This window comes from Nelumbo lutea, chromosome 5 (genome assembly GCF_056320005.1).
Source record: "Nelumbo lutea isolate HS-2025 chromosome 5, American lotus-T2T, whole genome shotgun sequence".
NCBI lineage: Eukaryota > Viridiplantae > Streptophyta > Magnoliopsida > Proteales > Nelumbonaceae > Nelumbo > Nelumbo lutea.
The window spans coordinates 20,049,425-20,074,539 of NC_142688.1; the positions used below are offsets into that span (position 1 = coordinate 20,049,425).

General features: G+C 34.3%; 1 protein-coding gene and 1 non-coding gene across 2 annotated transcripts; both read left to right on the plus strand.

Moving 5' to 3' along the window:
* The first annotated feature begins 2,901 nt into the window (after nucleotides 1-2,901).
* TRNAH-GUG (transfer RNA histidin (anticodon GUG)) lies at nucleotides 2,902-2,973 on the plus strand. The gene has a single exon. It is a non-coding gene; the product is annotated as a tRNA-His (tRNA).
* Nucleotides 2,974-13,109: 10,136 nt separating this feature from the next.
* On the plus strand, nucleotides 13,110-19,301 carry LOC148850821 (basic helix-loop-helix (bHLH) DNA-binding superfamily protein). The gene is made up of 7 exons (XM_088943207.1): nucleotides 13,110-13,809; nucleotides 14,419-15,097; nucleotides 15,568-15,693; nucleotides 15,817-15,882; nucleotides 16,621-16,686; nucleotides 17,477-17,536; nucleotides 18,840-19,301. The coding sequence occupies exons 1-7, from the start codon at nucleotides 13,685-13,687 to the stop codon at nucleotides 18,987-18,989; spliced, it is 1,272 nt and encodes a 423-aa protein (XP_088799333.1). The 5' UTR covers nucleotides 13,110-13,684; the 3' UTR covers nucleotides 18,990-19,301.
* Nucleotides 19,302-25,115: the final 5,814 nt, after the last annotated feature.

Genomic DNA, 25,115 nt, shown 5'->3' on the forward strand with positions numbered 1-25,115 from the left:
TTAAGTTTTACATCGATAAAATCGATTTAGTTTTTATATTGATTATCAATGTAAAACTTTAAAGGTGATGAGATTTTACGTCTATCATCGACGTAAAACTACACTCTATCCAAACGCATACAAAATTGAACCAGAGTGTAGTTTTATGTTAATAATAATTACACTCCTTTACCAAATATGTATAAAAGCAAACCGATGTAAATTTTACATCGGTTCTTGATTTACACCGCATCCAAATACAGCCTTATGACCAATCTAATAACCCATCAATTTTGATGATTGAACCATTGATTCATTTGACCGCTTCAGTGGGTCATTGGCTTTGTAATATTTGTGTATTTTAGTTTTAGAGTGTCGTGATGATGTCATGAGTTGACCGTTGATCTAGATGGTTGAAGTTGAAACGTTGATACATTGACCTTGAGTAGGGGTGATCATGGGCCAAGCTCTGACTGGGTTTGCACCTATGCTAAGGTCTATAGTCTAAGGCTGGGTCCAAATACCTGAATTTGTGCGTATAACACCACAGCCACACATTCGGAACATCTTCCCATAAGTAGTAAAGAGATGTTCTAGATGTGCGGCTTTAGATTTTGTGTACAAGCGGTTTTTTGTCAACAGATCCAGGCTCTCCTCCCCCCAAAAGCGTGGATCTGCTAACCACAAATGCAGGCCACTTTTGTCAACTGTCTTTTAATGGCAAAGGGTATTTTTTACAAAGTGAAAGTTCTAAGGGGTCTTTGTCGCAAATGAATGATCAAGGGGCAATTGTCACTAACCCCATAGTAGAGGGGAGTCTTTGTAAATCACCCATTGTATTTTTTAATAAAACGGACCTACTTTTACTTCTCAAAACAAAGATACAGATTAAGAATATATTTCAATTATTTTTAACAATTTTAAAAATAAATGAAAATAAAAAAAAATCATATTTTAATTATTCCATAAAAATTATGGGTGCAACTTGAGCAAACTCAACTTGAACTTGAGCCAACCCATAATTTTACATGTGTTGGGCTTGAATTTTTGGTCCTCAAGCTTAGGGATGCAAATGGATCGGAGTGGATTCGAATAAGGGTATATCAGATTTTGATCTGATCCGATTTAATTTTAAAAAAATTAATAAATCATTAAAAGGAAAAGAAAATATAGCAATTTATATATAGAAAAACAAAAATATAAGTATTCTTTAACTATAACATAAAAAAAATTTACAAAAAATCAATATAAACATATTTATATATGAGGGGTGATCCAAATCTGATCCGATTTTCAAATGGATCCTATTGTCCAATCCAAAAATTTGAATATCCAAATCTAACAAAATAGGATCAGATTTTCAAATTGGATCAAATCATGATATGAAATTCAACATACATAAACATATACGTTTATGTTGAATTTTAATATTGGCTGATTGACCAACTCGAGCCTGGCATTATAGATGGCAATTTTCCCCATCCTCGATGGATACCTAACTTCCTTGACCCCTTCAGGCCAGCGATGGGGATTGCTTTGGTGGGGTGGGGACGGGGATTAATATGGACCCTTGACTGGGGTTGAAGATGGAGAATGAGGTCCCCATCCAGCCCAACCCTGATTATATATATTAAATAGTATTCATATTAAAAATATATTATATATTATATATAAAAAATATTTAAAATATTATTTATATTTAAAATTATATTTATTTTAAGTAAATTTATTTGTTATATTATTTTTTATAAAAAAACATGTGTATATATATGATGATAATAATTAAAAACTAATTGTATTTTTGTTTTTACTTAATTTGAATTAGTATGTTTTATTTTTCTTTTAATAATTTATTAATTTTAAATAAAACAAGTCAGATCGGAATAGATCCGAAGATCTGACTTACTGATATGATTTAAATGTAATTTGAGTCCTATCAGATCTGATCGAATTTTTGGGTCAGATCGAATCTGACATAAATAATATTGGATCGTATTCAAATATACCTTGAGTCCAATTTGATCCTATCGGTTTGCATCCCTAATATAGATGTCCCCTTCAAGGCCTGGAGTGGAACTCTGTATAAATATAGGCATGGAGGCACTTGACCCTTCAGCCATAGGAGGACGAGTAGGGGTGTCCATAAAAAACCAAAAAAACGAACTGAACCACAAAATGCGGTTAACCAAACTTATTGGTTTGCGATTTTTGAAAAACTAAAGGACCGGTTCGGGATTTTTGAAAAACTGAAGGACCGGTTTGGTTTTCGGTTAACCTACAAAAAAACTGATGGTTAACCGAACCGACCAGTATATATATATATATATATATATATATATATGGTTAACCGAACCGACCAGTATATATATATATATATATATATATATATATATATATATATATATATATATATATATATGTGTGTGTGTCACATATTTTCTATGTATTATATATAAATATATATTCATTATATATATAAGTATATACTTATATTATATTTATAATGATCTATTTATAAATATATTATATATTTTTTAAATATTTATAATATATTATATATCACTTATTATTTGTTATATAATGTTATACATATATTTGTATAATATATATTATAAATATAAAAAACTAAAACCGCCATACCGATTAACCAGTTGTACCGGTTCAGTTTACAAAAAAAACGCCATGGTTACCGAACCGTGGACACCCCTAGCGACGAGTGACTTTACACCGGGTTGCTACTTGGTTTGTTTCGCGATGCTTTAAAAACGACAAATTATAAATTTCTCAAGTTCCATAGAAATGGTGGCTGTAGTTTCGTGGTTTGAATTCCACATTGTGGACGTGGAGGCTTCCACAGAAATGGTGGCTGTAGTTTAGTGATTTGAATTCCACATTGTGGCCGTGGAGGCTTCCACAGAAATGGTGGCTGTAGTTTAGTGGTTAGAATTCCACGTTGTGGCCGTGGAGACCTGGGCTCGAATCCCAGCAGCCACAGCTCTATATGTTTTACATAAATTCGGGTCGGATTCTTTCATGTACCGTTCTACTATCCAATTTTTTCCCCGATGGAGCGGGACAATTTTCAACAATTATTTTTTTCAGAAATTCCAGTGAATGCTGCCGAAGGAAAGTTTCTCCACAGTACTGCGCCTAACATCTGCAGAAAAAAAGAAAAGGATTTTCGTATCGTATTTTAATATGTTTTCTTTTAGTCCAATCAATCTTCATGGTGCGATTTCTAATGAGTAGTTGATCCTAGGGGGCCATGGTTTCAATTTTCGGTTTCTGGCTTTCTGCTCTGAAGACACCACTTTCATGATATTTGGGTAGATACATATTTTGAAATGTTATAAGAATATTACATAAATAGTATTTTTATGCAAATAAAATAGTTAAAATTTAGCCCCCAAAAGTTCACTTCATCACGAACCGAAGATCAGAAATGACAGAAAGTTTCCAAATTTAAAACCTTGAGCGTGTCGGAGTACTCTCGTTCTGTGCCAGTGTGCTTTCTGAATTCTGATAAATTATAATCCAGTTTCCAGGCACACTCCCACTGATGAACAACAGTCAAAGAGCACTTGCAGTTGCAGCCAAAGAAAAACAACTTTTTCTTTCTGATCGATGCATTATTAAAATTAAAATTCATGATTGATGAGCTGAAGTTCATCTGTAGCTAGCTAGTACTCATCAAAGACCACCATCAACCATTTCTAGAAACACTGAATCTGTTTGACATAATTTGCTTGTCTTGGATTATCTTCTTGGGAATCAATCATCCATCCAAACAAGTGAACAACCAACGTTTTCAAGTAATACATACGTTCCATACGACTCTATAGACATCATAGATAGTTAATGCAAATGAGAGTCTCGTCTCTTCTTTGTCTCCTCTATTTTGAATTGACTCGTCAAAAGGAAAATTCAATTATATGAGGGAGACAAAAGGTGGGCAACTTGGATGAGAAATGTTCCTAATAATGTGGCTTTACTGAAAAGACTGATGAAGCGATCTAAACTCCATGAAGCAAAGTCGAGATTGGTTTTGGGCGACACGTCTTTCTTTCTTTTCATATTTCAACTGTGTTTGCAATGAGTGGAGTTCGATCGATCTCACCCCCATCAAGGCTCAAGCTAGTTGTTGGATCATTGAGGAGGAGATCTGTTAGCTCAAACTCACAGACAACATCAACATGTCTGATTCTGTTGATCAGTTGCAACTAAGTATTTGAGTGAGAGCAAGGTGATGAAAGAAAACATGAATCAGCTTGATCTCTGAAAAGCTTACAGACAGATTAAGACCACTCACTCACTTTGGAGTTTGGACTCATCTACTGGTTGGTTTATTTGAAGGAAAGATAGAAGAGAAAGAAAAAAAAAAAAAGAGGAGAGAGAGAAAAAGGAAAAGGGTTTGCTGAGATTAGATTCGGCATTGTGTGGGGTCATGGCTGGTTCATGTCATGCAGACCGTCACAAGTCCAAAGAAAACACGAAATCTGGTCAACACTCAACGAGTGGGCGGGTCGGGTTCTTATCCAATTGATAGTGGGATATAACGTGTGGCTGCACGTGTGCTTCCAAAGTGGGCCCGGTCAAATGTGGGGTAGTACAGGCTTTGGCTTTGGGACAGAGAGCGAGATTTAGGGCTTTTCGTGAAATATCTGGGTTTGGGTTTGGTTCTTGCCTTCTGGGAGAGGGAGGGAATCCGATGGCTCTTCAGTGCTCAAGTTTTAAGGGGCATCTTGTTTGGCTCGTAAAAAGTACTTTTTTATCGACCATTAATGCCTTTTCCAAAAGCGATGGTTAAAAAGCTGAAATGACCTGAGGTTACAAATGAACTTTGAACTTTGAAGGGTGCAAGTGGAAGTGGAACACCCCCCCCCCCCCTCACCCACACGACTACGCATGTGACAAGTGTCATATCCTTTAGTCCTACGTGGCAAGCTGATGTGGGGTGTTCTATATTCTCACAGCGTATTGTAGCGCCTCATGGACCTTCCATCGCTATTTTGGGCCGGGCCAGAATGACTCGATTGATTCCAAAGAGATACTTACTAGAGAGAGAAATTCTGGTTATGTGGATGTTAGAATGAGAAAGAGAGGGAGAGAGAGAGCTCAGCTTTATAATTATTGTTTGTATCTCCTCCTTTTTCGCGGTTTGTGTGGCTCTTGCAAGATTGAGTACTTGTTCAGAATTTCAATGTACTAGACGAGTACAAGCTTGTCATATGATCATCCTCTTTTAAGTTTCAAGCACCCATCATGGTGGTTAATGTTCACGCATGATATCCCATGATAACTTAATGAGACCATGGGATGTAGATGCTATTTACATGCAGCAACACGATGATTCATGAAATATTGTTACAAGATTTATTCCCTGTGAATCTGATGTGCAGAATTTATGGAGCTTATGCTTTGAGTTTCCGCCATATATAATTAAACAACGGACGAATAGAAGATGCCCATGGATATTAGAACATGTACATGATGCATGAAGGGAATAGCATGGAATGCACATGCATATTTATCATGAAGACGTGGAAAGCTCTGAACCATCCAACCTTGGAAATGGATGTGCATGTTGGTGTGACATCCTGCTGCTGTACAGACCTGTAGATTCTTCAGAAGAAAAGGAAATATTTATGGTTCAAGTGGGCATAGAAAGTAAGATGGATATGGCCCCCTAATGTTGGATTTCAAACCCCAAGCATAAGAAAGCATATATTCTCATGCTTCAATGCTTTGTCTTCTTCTCAAACACTTTTAAAATCTCTAACTTTTAGACCTACTTTTGAGGGCTCTTTCATGACTATAACTTTATTTTTTTCCCTCCATTTTTTATGCATCAACATATGGGAAAAATAATCATCACTAAAGTTAAGAGATTTGTTAACCGAGAGATCAAGCTTCTTTATTAACAGAAATAAGCTAAGACTTGGATAAAATAATGGGGAATTTGGTAATCATCGGAGGCTTCTCAATCTCTTCCTAAAAGGGGATAGAAAACCAATTGCAATTGAAAACATGGGTTTTATGTCTGAGTTTAAATAAGATCAATTAGACTAAATAAATAAACTAATCTTTTAAAAAGGGTGTGTTTTGTATGGTAAATGCACACAATCAAATGAATGTTTGAGGCTAGAAGAGGGTTGTCTGGCTAAGCCTTACAAAAAGGAAGCTTGATTTTGATGTGGTGATGGACCCCTAATTATAAAGTCATTAATAATAGCTAATTTCTTTTAAGGGTTTGTGTTTAAATGTGGAATATTAATTGATTGTTAATATATGAGGTTTATTTATGCATAATATTACATCCAACAAGGACACCATTTCAAGGTCTAGGGTAGGGACTATGTCGTCATTATGCTTTCTAGCCCCTTTCCTAGCTATCCCACGTCTATTTAATGTAATACATAAGAAGATGATTGAATTTTGATATAAAGTTTTATAACTTATACCTTCAGAAAAATCCCAAATTCAATTATCCATATTTAATTATTAACCAATTATTCCCAAGTGCCCATTAACCATATAATAAAATAAGAGCACCATACTTTATGAAAATTTTATTTTGGAAAACTTCCTCCCACAGGTCTACTAATTCCTTTCACCAACAGTTACACTGGGACAATTATGTGGTGTTTGGATAGCCTTTGGCTTTTGGGCATTGGACTGTGAAAATCAAATTTGAGGCAAAATGTGTTTTAAACATTTGGTAAAAACTGCTTTTAAAAACACTATATATGAAGCCAAAAACACTTTAAGCTCCATAGCACAAGGCCTAAAATTAGGGCTTTCTGCTTTTGGACTTTAAAAGCATAAATCCCAAAGCTCATCCAAACATTATCGATACTAATTAAGTATCAACCAAAATATACATCTACAAGAAAAAAATAAAGCAGGACTAAACAATAATTTTGGTGGTGAAAGAGCATCCTCAATGGCCAAAATAATCACTCCTTGAACGGGATTAATTAGCGAAGTGGGAAGAAATGTTTTTGTATAGTTAAATCCTCATGGCTTATCACATTTTGATGCATTAGAACAGCCATGCATCAAAACCAATAGCTCATTTGATGGTCCAATTGATAAAAATCAAATGTAGTGTTTTAAAAACCAATTCAAAGGCTGAATTGTTTTTCTCTGGGTCATAGGTCACCGGTTTAACTGTTTGGGTTAATGACAAGTTAAAAACATTAATGAAATGTTTAAATTAATCAATGGACTTAGATTTGAAAATTAACATATCCATGACATCCAAACTCGTTCATGCATCATCTGCCATATATGACTCTCCGCCTTGGAGAAGGCTGTCTTTTCCAATTAACCCACCATTCCCATAATCCCATGTTCATAAAAGAATGGGTTACACAGCTTCAATCTATCAAGGGGAGATTGTAACCATTCTCATCGTAATTCCTCTAAGACCTGGTAGGGGTGCTCACGGTATGGTGAACCGAATGAGCCTTTTTTTCGTAATTGAATCGGTATTACCCGATTTTGAAAAACTGATAATCAAAATCAGATTGAAATCAATTGGTTGATCGGTTCGATTCATCGGTTTTTTAATTTTTACAATATATATTATAAAAAAATATATAAATATATAATAAAATATTATATTTTAAATAATATATAATATATAATATATTATAAGTATATATTTATATATAATACATATTTATTAATTTATAATATATATATATATATATATATATATATAAATATATAAAATATATAAAAATATATGTATACTGGTTGATTCGGTTAATCGCCAATCTTTTATATTGGTTAACCAAAACCAAACCAATATTTTTAATTTTTTAAAAACACCAAACCAATTGATTCGATTAACCGATTTTTTTATTTGCTTTTGATTGATTCAATTTTTCGGTTTTTTACTGTTTCTAAGGAAATAAAAAAAAAAGATCAATCTCATTGGCAAATGACACGTGCCACGTATAATGTAGTAGCTGGGAATAGGACTTTTGGTGGTGCTAGTAATAATAATAACACCATCACCACCACTACTACCAATAACAGTAATGATCATGCTGATGAGGATCATGATGTAACAAAAAAGTTAGAAATAAAACAGAAATTAAAATTCGATAAATCAACATTTCCATATTCATTCTACCGACAGTTTAGAAGGGTAGTGAAAGCTATTGCTGTTATTAATTATTAAAGAAAAGTATTAAACTGTTAAAATTAATGTTGGAACTTGAAAAGAAGATAGATGTTGGCACAGTTTTTCATTTAACAAATGTTGCCGCCCAAAAACGACAATAACAATGCACAAAATACCAACACAAACAATGAAACAGAAGGATTGAAAGATGGGATAGTTCTGTTAAAAATTAATCGTAATGTAGAAAACCGCATTTCATAGATAAATGTTGAGAGATAAGGAGAACAGAAATGAATAGGATGAAAAAGGTCGAAGGCGATGAAAGAGAGGCTTTTGAATAAAAAAATCAAACACTTTGTCAAAAATAATGGGTGAAATAGAATAAAATAAAACCAGATGTAGATAGGTCGGCACGCTCGATGAGAGTAAAGGCCTAAAGGGGGGAAGGACCAAGGCAAAGACAGACTTGCCCATACTCTCTTATCTCTCACATTCTCCCATCAACTTTTGCTCTGACGTGAATTTTTGTGGGGTTGATCAGATTATTATAGACCTTCTTTTCAGGAAAGCCAGCTTAACCCTTAATTATTCCTTTCTTCCTTGTTATTTGTTTGGCAACCTTCACAACCGCCATAGCCTACTCGCCCCTTCAAAGCCCAAGTGCCCAACCTCGATCCTTTTTTCTATATTCATCGATCGTCAGAGATCCTAAGTTGCTAACTATGTGAGTGATGAGAATGTTTTGATCAGTGGAACCATCATTTCATCGTTTGACATCATTATTCCCATATTCAGGGACTGAATTTCGAGACGGTTTTATTATGCTACCCGGAATCCGGAGGGATCCCACTCCAATCTCTGAACGAAAGAATGAATGATCCTTGGGAGTCGTGGGGTCTAAGTCCCAGTGTCATCCAACTGTAGAGAACTCAGGAACACGTACTCCCTCACGTACGGTTTGATGCCAGAAGGAGCTCCATCCACATCTAGCCTAGCTAGCGCTCGGTTTTTCTGGGGGAGTGGAGAGAGGACAATCAGCCCCAGGTCAATTGGCTGGCTCGTCGACTATGGAAGGATTACAGAGAACTGCTGAAATTAATGGTTTGAAGCTGAAGACTAAGCCAATGATGAATTATACTTATAAGATCATCGGGAATTACATTTGAATTGATCCCAGAATGAAGATATTTAGCCCAAAAATCAGCTCAAAAAAATGCTGCAACCCTGTATATTTCAGTGTCTTATCTAATTTGGGTGAGGACTGAGGAGAAAAGTTGTGCTGCAACTGTTTGAAAGCTCAGAAAACAATGGAAATATGAGCAGAGCAGATTGTTAAAAGTCATATGGTTATGATGGTTTTCAGTATACGCACTCTGTGGTGAAGTGGCACGGGCACCGTCTCTGAGGTAGTTTCGATCATTTAAATATGCAACACGTGACAAGGTGTGGGGTACCAGACTGCAACTAGGCCGGGCTTTGTTCAACACCAGACCCTGAAAATTTCCTTAAATTAGTACATTGATGAGACTGTGTTTGGATTGTGGGAACAGAGGTAGATTTGAATTCTGCTCTTGCCTTGGATTATGCTAAAATGAAAATGAATTCTGCTCCCATGTCACTTCGGCTTCTCCCAAATTCAAGAACTATGCTATAGCATGGTAAAAGTTGCCTGTTTTATGGAATTCCATGACACCAATGCATGCACCCAAATTGCAGAATTGACAATTGCATTTCTGCCATCAAATCTAAATCCACCCTAATCCAAATTCCAAACGCAACCTGAGTGGTTACTGATAAGAAAGGAGTGGTGTTTTTTTTTTTTTAATTATTAATGGAAGTGCGTTTATCATTGTTTATATTGGGATGAAAAAGACTAAATAACCATATAAAAACAAATAAAACTTAAGGATATATATGGAGTCGACATCTGGAGGCTCCAATATGAGAGTGTATTCACCTCCACAATTCGCGTCAACTCTAGTCCACCACGCACTGGGAATTCTCCCAAGTGATTCCAGCAGCAGAAGGGCTAAATCTTAAGTTGAAGAAAAGGTTTGAGCCACGCACCGTTTTGACAGATCCAACCTGAGCGAAAGCCCATAAAAAGAATCAACGAGATAACATACCGTTTGGACATCTCATCCTCCAAATCCTTGGGGCGCACACCTACAATGTTGTCGTAAGCTGTATTTTCCCTCATTAGTCCCAACGCTTACGCTTAGTTTAGAAGGAGTATAAATACAAATATGTAGTGTAAAATTTTGTATTTTATATTATTTTTTATATATTTATATTGTACACGTTTGTATTAAATGGTTTGATCGATGTGAAATCAAATCCTGATCACTTTAGAGAATAAGAATGGTGCATAGTATCCATACCAAAAAATAGAAGGGTGAATGATCAATCAGCCCAGATCAGACTTTTATAGCCCCAAAGTACAGGGGGAATGCATCCTGACCATGAATTGATGCCAAATTCACAGGCAGGATGTGGTTTATAGGGGGAGAGGGCTAATAGTAGGGGGGCGGGGGCTGGAATTCAGAGTTCTGCATCATGTGTATCCATACTTGTTCGAAAAAAGAATGATTAACTCTGATCCTCTCATCTTAATTACGTGATATATTTTGATACTAAGGCTCAGTTTAAAAAGAGTATAAATACAAATTTGCAGAGTATAAAATTTTATATGTTATATTATTTTGTGTATATTTATACTGCATATATTTGTATTTACACTCTTTCCAAGCCTAAAGGAACCATAGAAGCCCATATTTAAAGTCCATGTTGTGAGGCCCATAACTAAAATGAATTGAAAACAAAACAAAACTAAAGTTTTTAAAAACTGTAATATTTAATTATACATAATATATATATATATATATATATATATATATATATATATATATATATATATATATATATATATATTCCTAATATTTAAACTTGTCAAGCTTATATAGAAGCGTGGCACTTTTACGTGGCATATTTGCAAATTTTAAGTTGAAGTCGCCTGATGGGTGATTATTGACCATTCGATTCGTGTAGAAGTTCCATAAGCTCAGTTTGGAAAAGTATAAATACAAATATATAAAAAATAATACAAAATATAAGGTTTTATGTTATACATATTTATAACTCCTTCCAAACTGAGTCATAGACTCATTATTTTGCATGCTCAATAAAAAAGTGACGTTTGTAGCCATTCGACTTCATCAATACGTCAGGCCAATAATCAGCCACAGCCAATGTATTTGTCAAGACTAAACCAAACGGGCCTTTGGGTGGCCAAGGGCTGCGCCACGTTGCACCATAACAAATTATGCATAGACACATAGATGCCGAGAGAGAAAGAGATTGAATAAGAAATAAAAAGCTGGGGAGAGAGGCGTCGTTATGTATATATTTGTATGTAGAGGTGGCTACAGTTAATAGGGTTGCTTTGCTTGCCACTAAGGGATATGATTGAGAAAATTGCTAAGAACTGTTCCTTCTCAAACCATCATAATGAGGGGTTGGCGAATGAACATGGTAAAGTAACAAAATCTCTTATCATACCACTCATTCATATAAAATATAATCCCTTTCTCATTATAAGGGCATGAAACAAAAGAAAAAGCATGATAATATTGTTTGCATTACTATCATGATGTGGGAGTGACCATTTCCTTGATTTCTACGTAAACATGGAAATATTTTTATTATATATTTTATTTTCGTTTTAACTTGCAACTTACTTGATTATAAGAACAATGATTTGTCTCTTCTATTTAAGTAATTCCAATGAAATATGATGATATATATTAAATCATCGATCATAAAATATGCTTCATTTCATGCCTACTTACGACCGTAGAAATATCCATCAATCTCAGCTGTTCAAACATGGATAACTAGGTGACGGGATTTGTTTCTCATAAATGGACGTTTCATAGGCACATCCACCGTACATTGAGAATATCTTTCATGAATAATAACTAAAAAATATGAGAGATATTTCTAATGGATGATTAAATGTGTGTAAGGCGCCATGTGTGAGGAGTAAATCCGGTCTTGGATAGCTGGTTTGAATGCTGGGAGGACCCACCCTAACTACAATTATCCTTCGAAACTCCATATAATCTGGGTACAGAGACATTATTGGATACGAAACAGAAAGGGATTAAACGAGTTTCTGAACATGTGTGGATTGTAGAGCCCATGCAACTTTTCATCTGTGGTGGATCTATTAGCTTGACTGCAAGGAGATGGACCCCTGATTGTTGGGACTTGGGTGAGAAGATGGACCCCGTGATTGTTGGGACTTGGGTGAAATGGTAAAGATAAATGATCAATACCTGCAAACTTCATTCTGGATTAGAGCTGTCAGTGAATTGGGTTGGACTCGAACCAATTACGTTGGTTTTGGCGATAGGAGTTGAAAGTGATGAATCGATTTAGGTTTCTATATATTGCCCCGGTTATATATATATATATATATATATATATATAATAAATTTATATTATATGTAAAATATTTTCAATAGATTTATTATTATCAGATCTATTGGGTCAGATCTAATTGTCCCGAAAACTGATTGATTCGATTCTGGATATAAAATTTTACCTATCGGATCCAATTCGATTCCGAATCTTTAATAAATTATTGTCAGATCGGTTCCAGATCTATCTGCATCCGACCCGTTGGAAACCTATTTTGGACCCAATAATAATCTACCCCTTTCCCGGGTAACCACTAACCACTTGCCAGGGGTTTTGAAGAGAAACGGTCGCCTGGTCGGGTGTTCTTTATTATTATTATTATTATTATTATTTCCGAAAGTATATGAAGACCAGTTGGGTTAATTATGTTAGGGTTGGCTAATCCCAACAAACCGGCGGCATTGAGTTTCGGATGGCAAGCGTTGGACACTTTTTAACCGACCCGACCAAAACCTACTCGTCACCCCCTAGTTTTTCAATATAAGTACTTTGAGTTTGTGGGCTTGGAGGAGGCGGAACGAGGAGAGAGAGAGAGAGAGAGCATGACTGCTATCATTCTCTCTTCAGACCTTTGTAGAAAGCCTTGGGATCGAAGGCAGGGATTTAATAATGGCGTGAAGGAAGTATAATCATCTCCCTGTAATTGCAGAGCGCGCAAAAAGCCTCGCTTGAGAAAACAAACAAAAAGAAAAAGATTAGAGAGGGGAGAAAGAGAGAGAGAGAGAGAGAGAGAGAGAGAGAGAGAGAGAGAGAGAGGGATGAAGATGATTTTCTAATTTTCAGAGGTGCAGAAAGTTTGGCTAAAAAGAAAAGAAGAAAATCGGGAGGGAAGAAGGGGGTGGGTGGGAGGGGAGGGGAGGAGGGTTTCCTGGGATGATTTATTCAGTCATTTTTTTTCCTTTCTTTTCAAGACTACTTTAGACTGAGAGATGAAAGAGTAAAGAGGAAACGAGTAGAAAAGTAGCTAAAAGCAAGAAGGTTTGTGGGTGTCAACTGAACTGGTTTTTGAATAGAGTGAGAGATTCCTGGAGCTAGCTAGTTTAATTTTAATTACTCATCTTGGGATTTTCAAGCCCTTAAAAAATTATCATGGAGTCTGCAAATCTCCATCACCAGCATCAGCTCCAAGAACAGCTGGTTGGTTCTACTTCTTTAGCAACGCCTTCCTTCTATGGAGTCGGAAGCAACCATTCTTGGAACTCAAATCTCATTTTGTAAGTTCAATATTCCCTCCCAACTTCTCTATAGGTCATTCTAGTAGTCTTTCTACCTCTTTCTCTCTATACATTTTTTTTGCTTTATATTATTTTTGTATCCATTATCCGTATATATATCTGCCAACCTACAGTATGCTTTATTCCTACAATTTGGGTTCTACTTCCGTTTCCTTAAGTTATAACAATAACAATCAATTCTATATATACTTATTACGCCATTAGGAATAGTCTTTTGAATTTGGAATCACTTGCTTTTCTTTTCCCTTTGGACTTTGACTTGATCATATTCAAAACCATCAATCAGTTTGTCAAAAGCTGCGCATGGTTTATTTTCCTAGGATTTTGAGTAGAGTCCGGCCGGGATAATTATTCACACTAACAAAACTTTCCTCTGATGAAGAACTTATTAATTTGATTGGTGATTTACAAATAAACGATTTCATACAGGGACTTAATGCTAGAACTTAAAAGCTTCTTGTTTTCCTATTTCATTAGGGCTTGAAGCTTTTCATGGGTTTTATTTTTTTATTTTATAATTAATGGTGTTTTAAGATTTTTCTTCCTACAATTCAATTATTTTATGTGATGATTTGGTTATATATGCAGGAACGATGGTAGTTTCAATCAAAATGTTAGTGGGGTTCTCTCAAACTCAAGGGATCTAAGGCAAAACAATGACATTCTGATTTCTCCTCCTCTCAATAGTTCCATGATCCAGAACATGGGTTTCCACTGGACTGGTAATGCAGGGAGTTTCACCAACAATTCAGCCAATCAACTACACCTTGCAAAAATCAAGGATGAGTTATCGGATTCTTTTCCTAAATTTAGCGAAACAGTTACAAATCTGGACGAGTTCCATTTACCGTCTACGAGCTACATTAAAAATGAGCAGCAACAACAACATCTTCATGATCTGAGTGAGAAGATCTTGCTCAGAACCTTGTCTTCTGGTAGAATCAACGCACTCCAGCATTCAGAAGAAGAGTTGTACTCTGATGCTCAGAGTTGTGCTAGTTTGGGAGGTATACCTACATCCATTGCAGCGAGCTTCAGCCGGATATTTCCGACTACTAACATCTCGAACAAGAACTCGTCTTCTTCTCCATTTTCGAGTTCCTTTGGAATGAATTTGCAAGCTTTGGATCTCCTGACTTCTACAAGATATACTGGAAGTTTTAGCCAGCCCTCGCATGGTAATATCGGCATGCTTAGAGACAGTCTTTCTTTCGGTCTTGACCAGCTGCAGCAATCCAGTCATAAGTCACCATACAGTCCCAATAAAGTGCGTATCTTCTTCTTCTTCTTCTTCTTCTTCTTCTTCTTCTTCTTCTTCTTCTTCTTCTTCTTCTTCTGCTGCTGCTGCTGTTGTTCTTAATATTATTTAAATGCTAAAACGAAGTTAAGTTTTATTTTGCGATAAACACGCAAGCATATCAGCGTATGATATTTTAAATCGTATTGCTGCATTGCAATTTCAACCTTATTACACCGTAAAGCAAGCACCCTTTTCTTTTTTCTTTTTTTCCCCTCTTTTATCCTATTTTGCTTTCGTTCTACTTTTGCACAAGGATTACACATCTTTCTACAGCTTTATTTATGCATTTATCATACTCCTTTTGGAAAATCTATATATATATATATATATATATATATATATATATATATATATATATTCTTCTTTTAGATATTGAGTTCGATGGGCATTATACCTTTATCCATAACTAGTTCACCTTTTCTCTTTTCATTTCAAAGGTTTCATCCTTCTCAAATGGAGTTACAGACACAAAGAGGCAAAGCAGTTTAGCAGACGCGAAGCTATCTCAAGCAGCAACCAAGAAACCTCGGTTTGAGTCGCGCTCATCGTTTCCCCCCTTCAAGGTGTGAATATTTAAGTAAAAATTAGTCACATAATATAATGGGTTGTGAAAATGGGGAAACATAAATATCCTTTCGTGATGTTTGATAGTTGTTTATTTGTGTTGATATGATACTCAACTGCAGGTTAGAAAGGAGAAACTAGGGGATAGAATTGCAGCTCTCCAGCAGTTGGTGTCACCTTTCGGCAAGGTTCTTCTTCTTCTTCCTACTCTTTCTCCTCATAATCATCCACATAACAAAGATGATAACAGAATTAAAAAAATGTATAAATAATATATTTTAACGATAACTAGGTATATTTTTACTCTTTTTTTTTTTCTTTTTGGTAGAAGGTCTATTTTTATTAGCAGCAACATGTTTCAGTACCCACCCAGCATCCTTTGATCAAATGCTGAGCATAGCCATGGAAGCTGCTAGCTGCTGCTGCTGATAATTACATTTAGTTTATTAACTGTCATTAGAAATAACATCTTTCGTTACCAAACTGTTGCTATTTTCTGCTACTATTTCATGGTCTACTGGTTAAATAATGTTATATCGATCGGTTTACTAGTATTCATTATTAATTCAAGCTACAATTTATTTTAAGAAAGGTATTATTTAAATTACAATATTATTGTACTAATTAGTCCATCTAGAAAGTGAAACTAAAATTTACAGTCTTAACGTGTGACAATCACAGCATACAGTGATTTTTGGGGTATTTATACAGCCAAACATACTTTTATACTATAAAATTATTATTATTATTATTATTATTATTATTATTATTATTATTATTATGTTGACAAGGAGAAGGATATGAAAATTTTGAAAATAAATTTCTTCATCCTCTTTATTTCTTTTCTTTTTTTTTTTTTATCTGGAGAGAGAGGTGGGTGGCTATTGGCTAATATAAAACAAAACTGGGGAATGTGGAACTTGCAGACGGACACGGCGTCGGTACTAATGGAGGCTATTGGGTATATTAAATTTCTCCAAGACCAGGTTGAGGTACTTTCCTCGGGACATTCTTTCTTGTTTTCTTGCTTTAGAAAAGAAAATATATATATATATATATATATATATTAGTATTATAACTGCAATATTGCAGAGAATCGACAAGCTCGAAATGCTCACATCCAGACAAGGACGGTTGAGCATGTTCCCTTGAACCGTGCTGGACACGAGTATGAACCTTGCATCAACCTTTGGATTCCCATGGGCTACCTTATAACATATAACAGATCTGTAAAAAAAGGAAAGAGAATCTTCAAATCAATGGGTTGACAAAGTATCTGCCCATCTGATTCGTTATGCTCTCTTTCCATTTATTGGACAAATGGTCTGAAAATAAAAGTTGGCAAATGGCCCATGGAGATTCTATAACTGGGAATCAGAATGTTAATACTTCCATTTAAGAGATAGGATTAGCGTTGAGCATGGAACCAATAGTAATACTCTACATCAGTCTGTAAAATACATGGGGCTCAGAACCATTCAACCTTTCATGTGGGGTTCTATGTATTTTATCATTGGTGTGGAGCAATATTATTAATTCAGCCTGCTCTATGGCTTAAGTGTTCAACTAATCTGGAATATTGGGTTTTAATTAAATACATTTCAGGAGGTTTCAGGTTTGTCGGTACATATAACGGTAGAAGTCATTGCATGAAAGCCCTCCCAAACGGGCACTTAATATGCTTTGAGTTGTGATCAGATTTATTATTATTATTATTATTTCTTTTGATGTTCTGAAGTGTTGATTCTTTTTGAATATTAACTCTTACATGCATGTTTGCAGACGCTAAGTGTGCCTTATATGAAGTCATCCCGAAGCAAGACTTGTAGAACAATGCAAGGGGTAAGAGGACTATACATCACTTAACATTATGTGTAGAATAAGGCCATGTTTGGATTAGTTTTTGCTTTTTACTTTGGACTGTTAGAAAGAAAAAATGAACCAAAAAGCGTTTTGCGACCATTTGCTAATGGTTCCTTTCGATAATATAGGGGCATTAAGTCCAGATCTGCTCCTCATTCCAACCTCACAACATATCTCAATCATTTATCAGGAACATCTTCCGTGCATACATTTTATTATTCATGGGATATGTTCCCAATAGATGGTGGGATTTTCCTGTGAGGTTGGTGTGAGGTGCACTCTAGGAGGAGCAAATCTCTTTTTTTTTTTTTTTTTTTTTGCAATATGAATGTTTTTGTTTTCATTTGTTTACAGAACTGCCACATCAGATAAAAGACAAAAATATTTGTTCTGTTTTTGTTTTCAAAGGAAAAATAAGTTGATTTTATTTCAAAAAAACAATACCTGTTTTTAATAAGCCAATAAAATATTGCTATTTAAAACAAAAACAAATTTTCGATTATAGAAATTATTTGATTTATGGGACATGATGTTGAAAAATCAAATGAAAACATGGTTTTGAAACTAGATCCAAGAACATGATTTTAGTTTTAGTTTTGAAAACAAAAAAAACATATGTACAGCCAAAAACATGTTTCTTGTGTTTTTGTTTTAAGAAACAATCTATTTTCAAACAAGATTTGTTTTGACTTGCTTTCAAAACCAGCAATAAGAAAAACCATTCACATTATAAAACGCCCCCATAATAACACGAAACCCACTAACTCAGAGACTTTTTAAACCCAAAATCACAAAACATAGAATTAGATAGTGATTTTGGGTTTTGAGAGCACTATTCTGAAACTTATCCAAACACAACCTTAAAGTATAACAGAACTGACATACTTCTTGCCAAGAAACCCTTAGCATGTAGGGGAAATGTCCATCCCCCAGCATATGACCATGATTAGAGCAATGTAAGTATCATAGATAGTAGTAGATAGCTAGGAGATTAATAGAACGAATTTAGTTATATATGGTAATCAAGTTAAATGGGTCAATATTCAATAATGATATTTGCCCATTATGAATATGACCCATTAACCACTGTCCATTGATGTTTCTTAGGTTGTTTGTGGATGACCATGCCACTCAAGGTCCATATACGCTAGCATCTTTTGAATGCTGGTCTAATCGGCATCCCAAAACTCTACAGAGAGAGAGAACGAAAAATGATTAGGGTTGCGAAAGTAGTTTTGAATTCTAATGTTTCACTTTTGTGTTTTTGGGCTAACAACAACAGGGTTCAGGTGATGGAGAAAGGAACGAGGAACCAAAGCGAGATCTCAGAAGCAGAGGGCTCTGCCTTGTTCCCCTTTCATGCACTTCCTATGTTACCAATGATGGAAGTGGTGTTTGGCCACCTCCTCCTAACTTCGGTGGTGGCACATGAAATGAAATGTGTTTTCTACATTTTACTTTTTAGAGCTCATTTACATATATCAAAATAAGGGGGATAAGGCACTTTTTTATGTTGCATGGTCTTAGCATTGTTCCACTAGGAATTTCATCTCTTTAGCTCACTCTATGATGGTCAAACCTCTGTGAAGAAACAATCATGTTGTAATGGAGCAAACTTGGTCATCTTTTAAGATTCCCAGGATAGACCAAGTTTGATCCATTAATCATTCATATGTATGGTTTGTGTTCATTAGGGACCATATGTTATCATTGTCGTATATATATATATGCTAATGTTATTGAAGTCCCCTTTTCTTCTTCTTACTCAAATATCAAAGGTCAAATTGAAAATTGTTTTAGGGCACAAATATTAAGTAGGGGTGTAAACTGGTCCAATTTGAAGTGAATCAAGATATATTCGAATTTGAATTCAATTGCACAAATAAGGATTCGAATTCAATTCAATATCCGTCGAATATTTAAAATCAGTAACTGAATTTGAATTCAAGTGAATGATCAAATATTCGACCGGTGATGATTAAAATTCAACTGTTTAGGTTTGGCAAAGACATAAAATTCCAATTCTAATAAAAATAAAGAAATTGGGATAAATGAAAATAAGCACTTGAAGCAAAATCTCACTATTCCAAACCCAAAAAACAAGCTACCTATTTCTGTTTGTGAATTAAAATATAAAAATATTACTTAGAATCAAAATATGGTAACTACAATTTTACAAACTACATATGGGAATGGTTGCCCAATTTTGTCAAAATTGTTGCTACCATATTTTGATTCTAAGTAATATTTTTAGAGTTTACATCTCCGCCCCACAATGCACCACAGCACATGTATTGAGAGCATCTCCCGATGATGATATCATCAGTTCTGATACTATCATCAGGAGATGTTCCCAAGACATGACGGGGATATGCCGTGGGGTGTTGTGGGGCAGAGATGTAAACTCATATTTTTATATTTATAGAAAGATATTCCTAATGCGCAATTACAAGTGGCCATAAATTAGATATTAATCACGGTATTGTGAGTACCGAATTCTATCATGTTCCCTAAAACTCTACAAAATAGTACACAACCCCACCATCTCAAACCAACCCAAGGAGAAAAAAATACAATAAATAACTTCGTCATAAAAATACAAATGAAATAAATCTAACTTATGCAAGGACAGGAAGTTGTGTATAATCTTCACACAAAATAATTAGTGGATTTGCTTAAAGTCTTCTTCTTAGTAGCAATATCAGCCTCCAATAAATAATATTATGATTTATTTATGTCATGATGATTATTTACTGAAAGGATCTATTATTTGACCAAGAGTTTCAAATTTGGTTTCCATTTCATGAAAACATATGAAATATTCATTTTTTGTAATGTTATAATATAATATTTTTATTGCACCAATGGCTCATCGAACTACTGGTAAGAAGGAAATGTAATATCTACTCAAATTTGTCGTGATCGAGTGGATAACATTAATTCTGGTTAACTGGATTCCATAATATTGAGGAAATGAAAAATGTAGTTAATGATGTATTTGGTTCCTCATAAATTAAGTGGGAAAGGAAAAGTTGTAGAAATTTTGTCAACAAAATCTCATAAAATAAGTAAAAGGGTAATTTTTATGGAAACTTTAACCAATTAGAAACCCAAAATAATTTCAATAATCAATATTTAAGCCATTTAACTATTTATAAATCTAAAATCCTTACTATTGTATCTAGTAATTCGTATATTCAAGGAAAAGTTATTCATAGAAATCCTAGAATATTAATGTTTCAAGAAATAATATTTATGTAAAGATTATTTGTTTTGGAGGGAGGTAAGAAACTATATGAAATAATCCCCACTTTAAATCAGAGAGAATTAAGGAAGGTGAAAGTGTAAATTTTACATCAATTTTTAAAATACAAATTTTGTATTGTCAATAAATACAAACAAATGGATGCAAAGCAAAGAGGTGCAAATTTTATATCTAATTTAGATTTGCATTATAAATACAACCCAATCCAATATAATTTGTTACAGGCGAACCAAGTCCAATATAATCTAATAAATATTTTGGACCGAATAGATCCAACCCAACATGTCTTGTTGCTCCATCCAAGTTGATTTTGAACTGGACGGGGTCCAACCCAAAACCTCTCCATTGACACCTTTAGTGTTAATTGGGCTTTGTATGATGATAGTGCTTCATTTCAATAATGTTTTTGAATTGCCATTGACCCGGACGATCAGACCGTTCGGCCCGGGAACCGTCTAGGCAACCGGTTCCATTTTACCCTAAACCTGGAATCTGGTAAAAAAATATTGAAAAAGTCAACAAATAGTTGACCCGGGCGGTTAAACCATTGAACAGTTCAACAATTTTTTACTATTTTTATTTTTTTTAATTTTACTGTTAGAACGGACCGTCCATTCAAACCAGACAGTTGGACAATCAACTCAAAAATCGGTGGTAAAAACGATTCCATTTCCCGATAATTTTTTAAAACATTGCATTTCAATTTCAATTCCTATTATTTGTAAAGATGAAAAGAAACAATGGTGCTACCTTAAATTCACAAATGTAAATCTAAAGTTAGAAATTCCCATATATATCAGTAATTTTTTCTAAAATTATAATATATATTTTGTGGGGACGTAACAATGTGCCTAAACCTCTTATAGGTCCCATTTGCCAATTAATACTCATTTTATAAAATAATATCCTAAGACAATTTGTTGTGGATCCCACGTAGCAGACTACTATATATAGCCCGAGTTCGGATCTAGTTGGCACACTCGGTGAATATTTAGGCTATGCTTGGCTTGAAGGAACAGGTATGAAAAGCAAGGGATCCTACATTTCACTTCAAACCAAACATAACCTTATTGAATATTTGGGTAAATTGTTGAATCCTCTGGTGAAGTTTCTTGCTGAATTTTTTCTTGAAGGTTGGTAACTGTAATTATTTTCTCTGAACTTTTTGACATAGTTGCAATTAGACTCTTCTGTAAGACTCCTCTAATAAGATGCATGAAAATGTCTAAAATACTCATACTGTAATTTTTGACTAAAATGTTTATTTTTCAAATTTTTTTATATCAATGGTTACCTCAAACCTTTCCAATCTCTTTTCCAAATTTTTCCTTCATACTAATTGCTTTGATGTAAAGTTGCAATTTTAAACTCTCTTTGTTTTGTTGATCAATTTTTTTTTTTATGTAATGTAACTATATGGGTATTATGAACATTTTTCATGCCTCATGTTAGAGGATTCTAACAAAGGGGTCTATTTGCAACTGTGTCAAAAGTTCAAGGGAATTGATTACAATTAGCAAACTTTAGGAGATGTTTCAACAACGGTCAAAAACTTGAGAAGATGTTTCAGCAATTAATTTAACCTTTGAAGTGTTTAAAAATTTGTCCTTTTTTAATCTTCCAAGTATAGGCTGAGGGTATTTTAAGGGACAGGTACAAAAATAAATAATGAGTGTTTACTCGGCATGCTGGCATGCTTATGCTTACCGTGTATGTCTATCTGATCTGGACTGCTATAGCCCTATGAGTCTTGGCAAAGAACAAATTTAATGGGTTGTGTGGGTTGGGTTGAAATGAGTGGGCTAGGATTCCCAAGGATTATTGATTTGATGTATGGATTAAAGCTCAGCCCAAATCTAACCCACCAAAGGACCACTCTACTTGATAGTATATAATAATGATCTCAATTTGTATATAAATAAACTTGGATCACTTTTTGACACTCTATACTGGTGCTTGGATTAGGAGTGCAAGTTAGGTCATGTTTGGTTTGGGGTTTTATTCTTTCAATTCTTACTCCTTGTGGACAAGAACGAACTACATGAAAATGTTTGATTATAAAATTCTTGTGATGGACTTCATTTATTTTAAAATAAAAAAAAATAGAATCTATGGCATAAAAATTTAGCTAACTTGTTGCATGGAAAATGGTAGTGCCTCATATTGCTCATTCCCATTCTTAGCAGTCTTAAACCACTAGCCTAAGTCTACAAAAACTACTTAAACCAACGAATATTAATCATCGGCCATCCATCGGTAAAAATCTACGCCTACGGTTTTTGAGACCTAGGCTAACAGTTTATGACCACTGACACAAAGCTTCTTTGAAAATTTTAAATGGGCAATATGATACATGTTTTATTATATTTTATGACTTTCTTAATATATTATCATTAATCAATATACTATTGGCAATTTAATGAAATTGTTAGATATTTTATATTTTTTCATACTATTATTTTTATTTTTTATTTTTTTAAACATAGTCTGATCACTAACAAGTAACAACACCTTGGGGTGGTGCACCCCGACAAATCCTCAAGATTAATCTTCTCTAAGATATGTCTAATTTGATTAACTGAATCAACTCTATTGCTTGAGTGATCAAGCTTCGCCACCATATTAGCTTCTCTGTAAATGTGACTAAATACCAATCTTTTCTCTAAAAGATGTCTATATTTTATTTTTAATTTTACAATTTTTAAATTCCATTTCTATTTTGATGTTCAAAGCTATTTTCTTTAATTTCACAATTGCCTATTCAATTCAACAAACTAGTTTCTTTTTAATTAGTTTCAAATAGATGCTAATTGCTTCCTTTAAATTTTTTTTCTCTATGCAACCAAATGCAAAAGCTTTTCTAGTGAATGCCATGCCAGCAAGAATGGTAATGGGATTCCGATTCTACCCAATCAAATAGTTGGAATTGAAATGACCACACCTATTCCCATGAACCAAATGGGTCCTTAATAGAAATGAAATTTGCAACTAAATGAGTCAAAATTTATTCTCATTATTGTCATAAAAGAAATCATTTTTTGGGAAAAAAACATTTTGTTTGTAGCAACATTTTCTCATTTCACTTATTTCTACATATTTTTGTTCGTTCTAGAATTTTATTGTTGGAAAGAATTAATAAGAATGAAAGTTGAACCAAACATGACCTTAGGTTTTCCAAATAGAATGGGTTAATGAAGGAAAATGCTAACCCAATATAGAATCGGGTTGGGTGAGGGAACCTAATATGTGTTCTGTTATGGGTAGATAGTATCCTGTAATTAGGGCTAGTCTCTCTTTAGTACTTAAACTTTAAAACATGCCACTAAAATACTTGAACTATTGGAAATTGCCATTTTAGTTCAAAATCGTTAATCACATTAGATGATTATGATTTGACACAATTGTTCACTTTATGCCATAACCTTTATATCGAAAGAACCAATGCTTTCGGCTAGAGAAGCTACACGGGAAAATGTCATCGGTGAAGACAACTTGGTTGCCATAGAAGAGGGATTTACATTGCCATTGTCGTAATTCTCTTTTTTGTTATTCAATCCATAACAAAGGGGGGGTAGGTATAGGGTGCTGCTATTGTTGGAGAAGACAATAATTCTTGATGTCGTCAGGGAAGACAATCAAAATAAAATGGTCTCAAAAATCTTAAAAATGCTTGCTTTGATATTTTTAAAAAATTTGGGTCGTACATTCATGTGATACAAATAATGGTGAATGCTAAATTTACAGTTTTGGGGAATTCAAGTAATGCAATGATATATTTTAAATTTTGGGTACTAAAATGAGATTAACCCTGAATTACAAGTACTAATATGTAATTTACACTTTTATTATTTAACACACACGCTGGACTCAAGTCCCAATCTATATCATGTAGAATTAGGCCCATTTTTTTTTTCGGATTTTGAGAGAGAAAAAAATTGGTCAATGGAATTTTGATTCTAATTTATCAAGAAATTCATGTTCTTTTTTCATATTTATGCAGGGATCAAGAAAGATTTATTTTCGTGGGAGAGGAAAGTTTTAATCTCCTCAATGGATAAATGACTTTCTCATACAAGAAAAAATTAGTAGTACTTAAATGGAATAAAAATAATCATGCTAATAACAAATTTTTATGATTAAAATATCATTACCTTATTTATATAAAAAAATAAAAAATATAAATAAATGCATTTACCTAAATCTTTACGAAAAAACACTTCCGAACAAATGACTTACCCAAAAGTGAACGCGGCCCTATCGTTTGAGGCGGAAGTAACCCAGTTTCCAGTTATT

Coding starts and splice junctions, on each gene's coding strand:
- LOC148850821 (XM_088943207.1), top strand. CDS start 13,685: ATGGAGTCTGCAAATCTCCATCACCAGCATCAGCTCCAAGAACAGCTG. Junction 15,098..15,567: donor CACCATACAGTCCCAATAAA/GTGCGTATCTTC, acceptor TTCATTTCAAAG/GTTTCATCCTTCTCAAATGG. Junction 15,883..16,620: donor TGGTGTCACCTTTCGGCAAG/GTTCTTCTTCTT, acceptor TGGAACTTGCAG/ACGGACACGGCGTCGGTACT.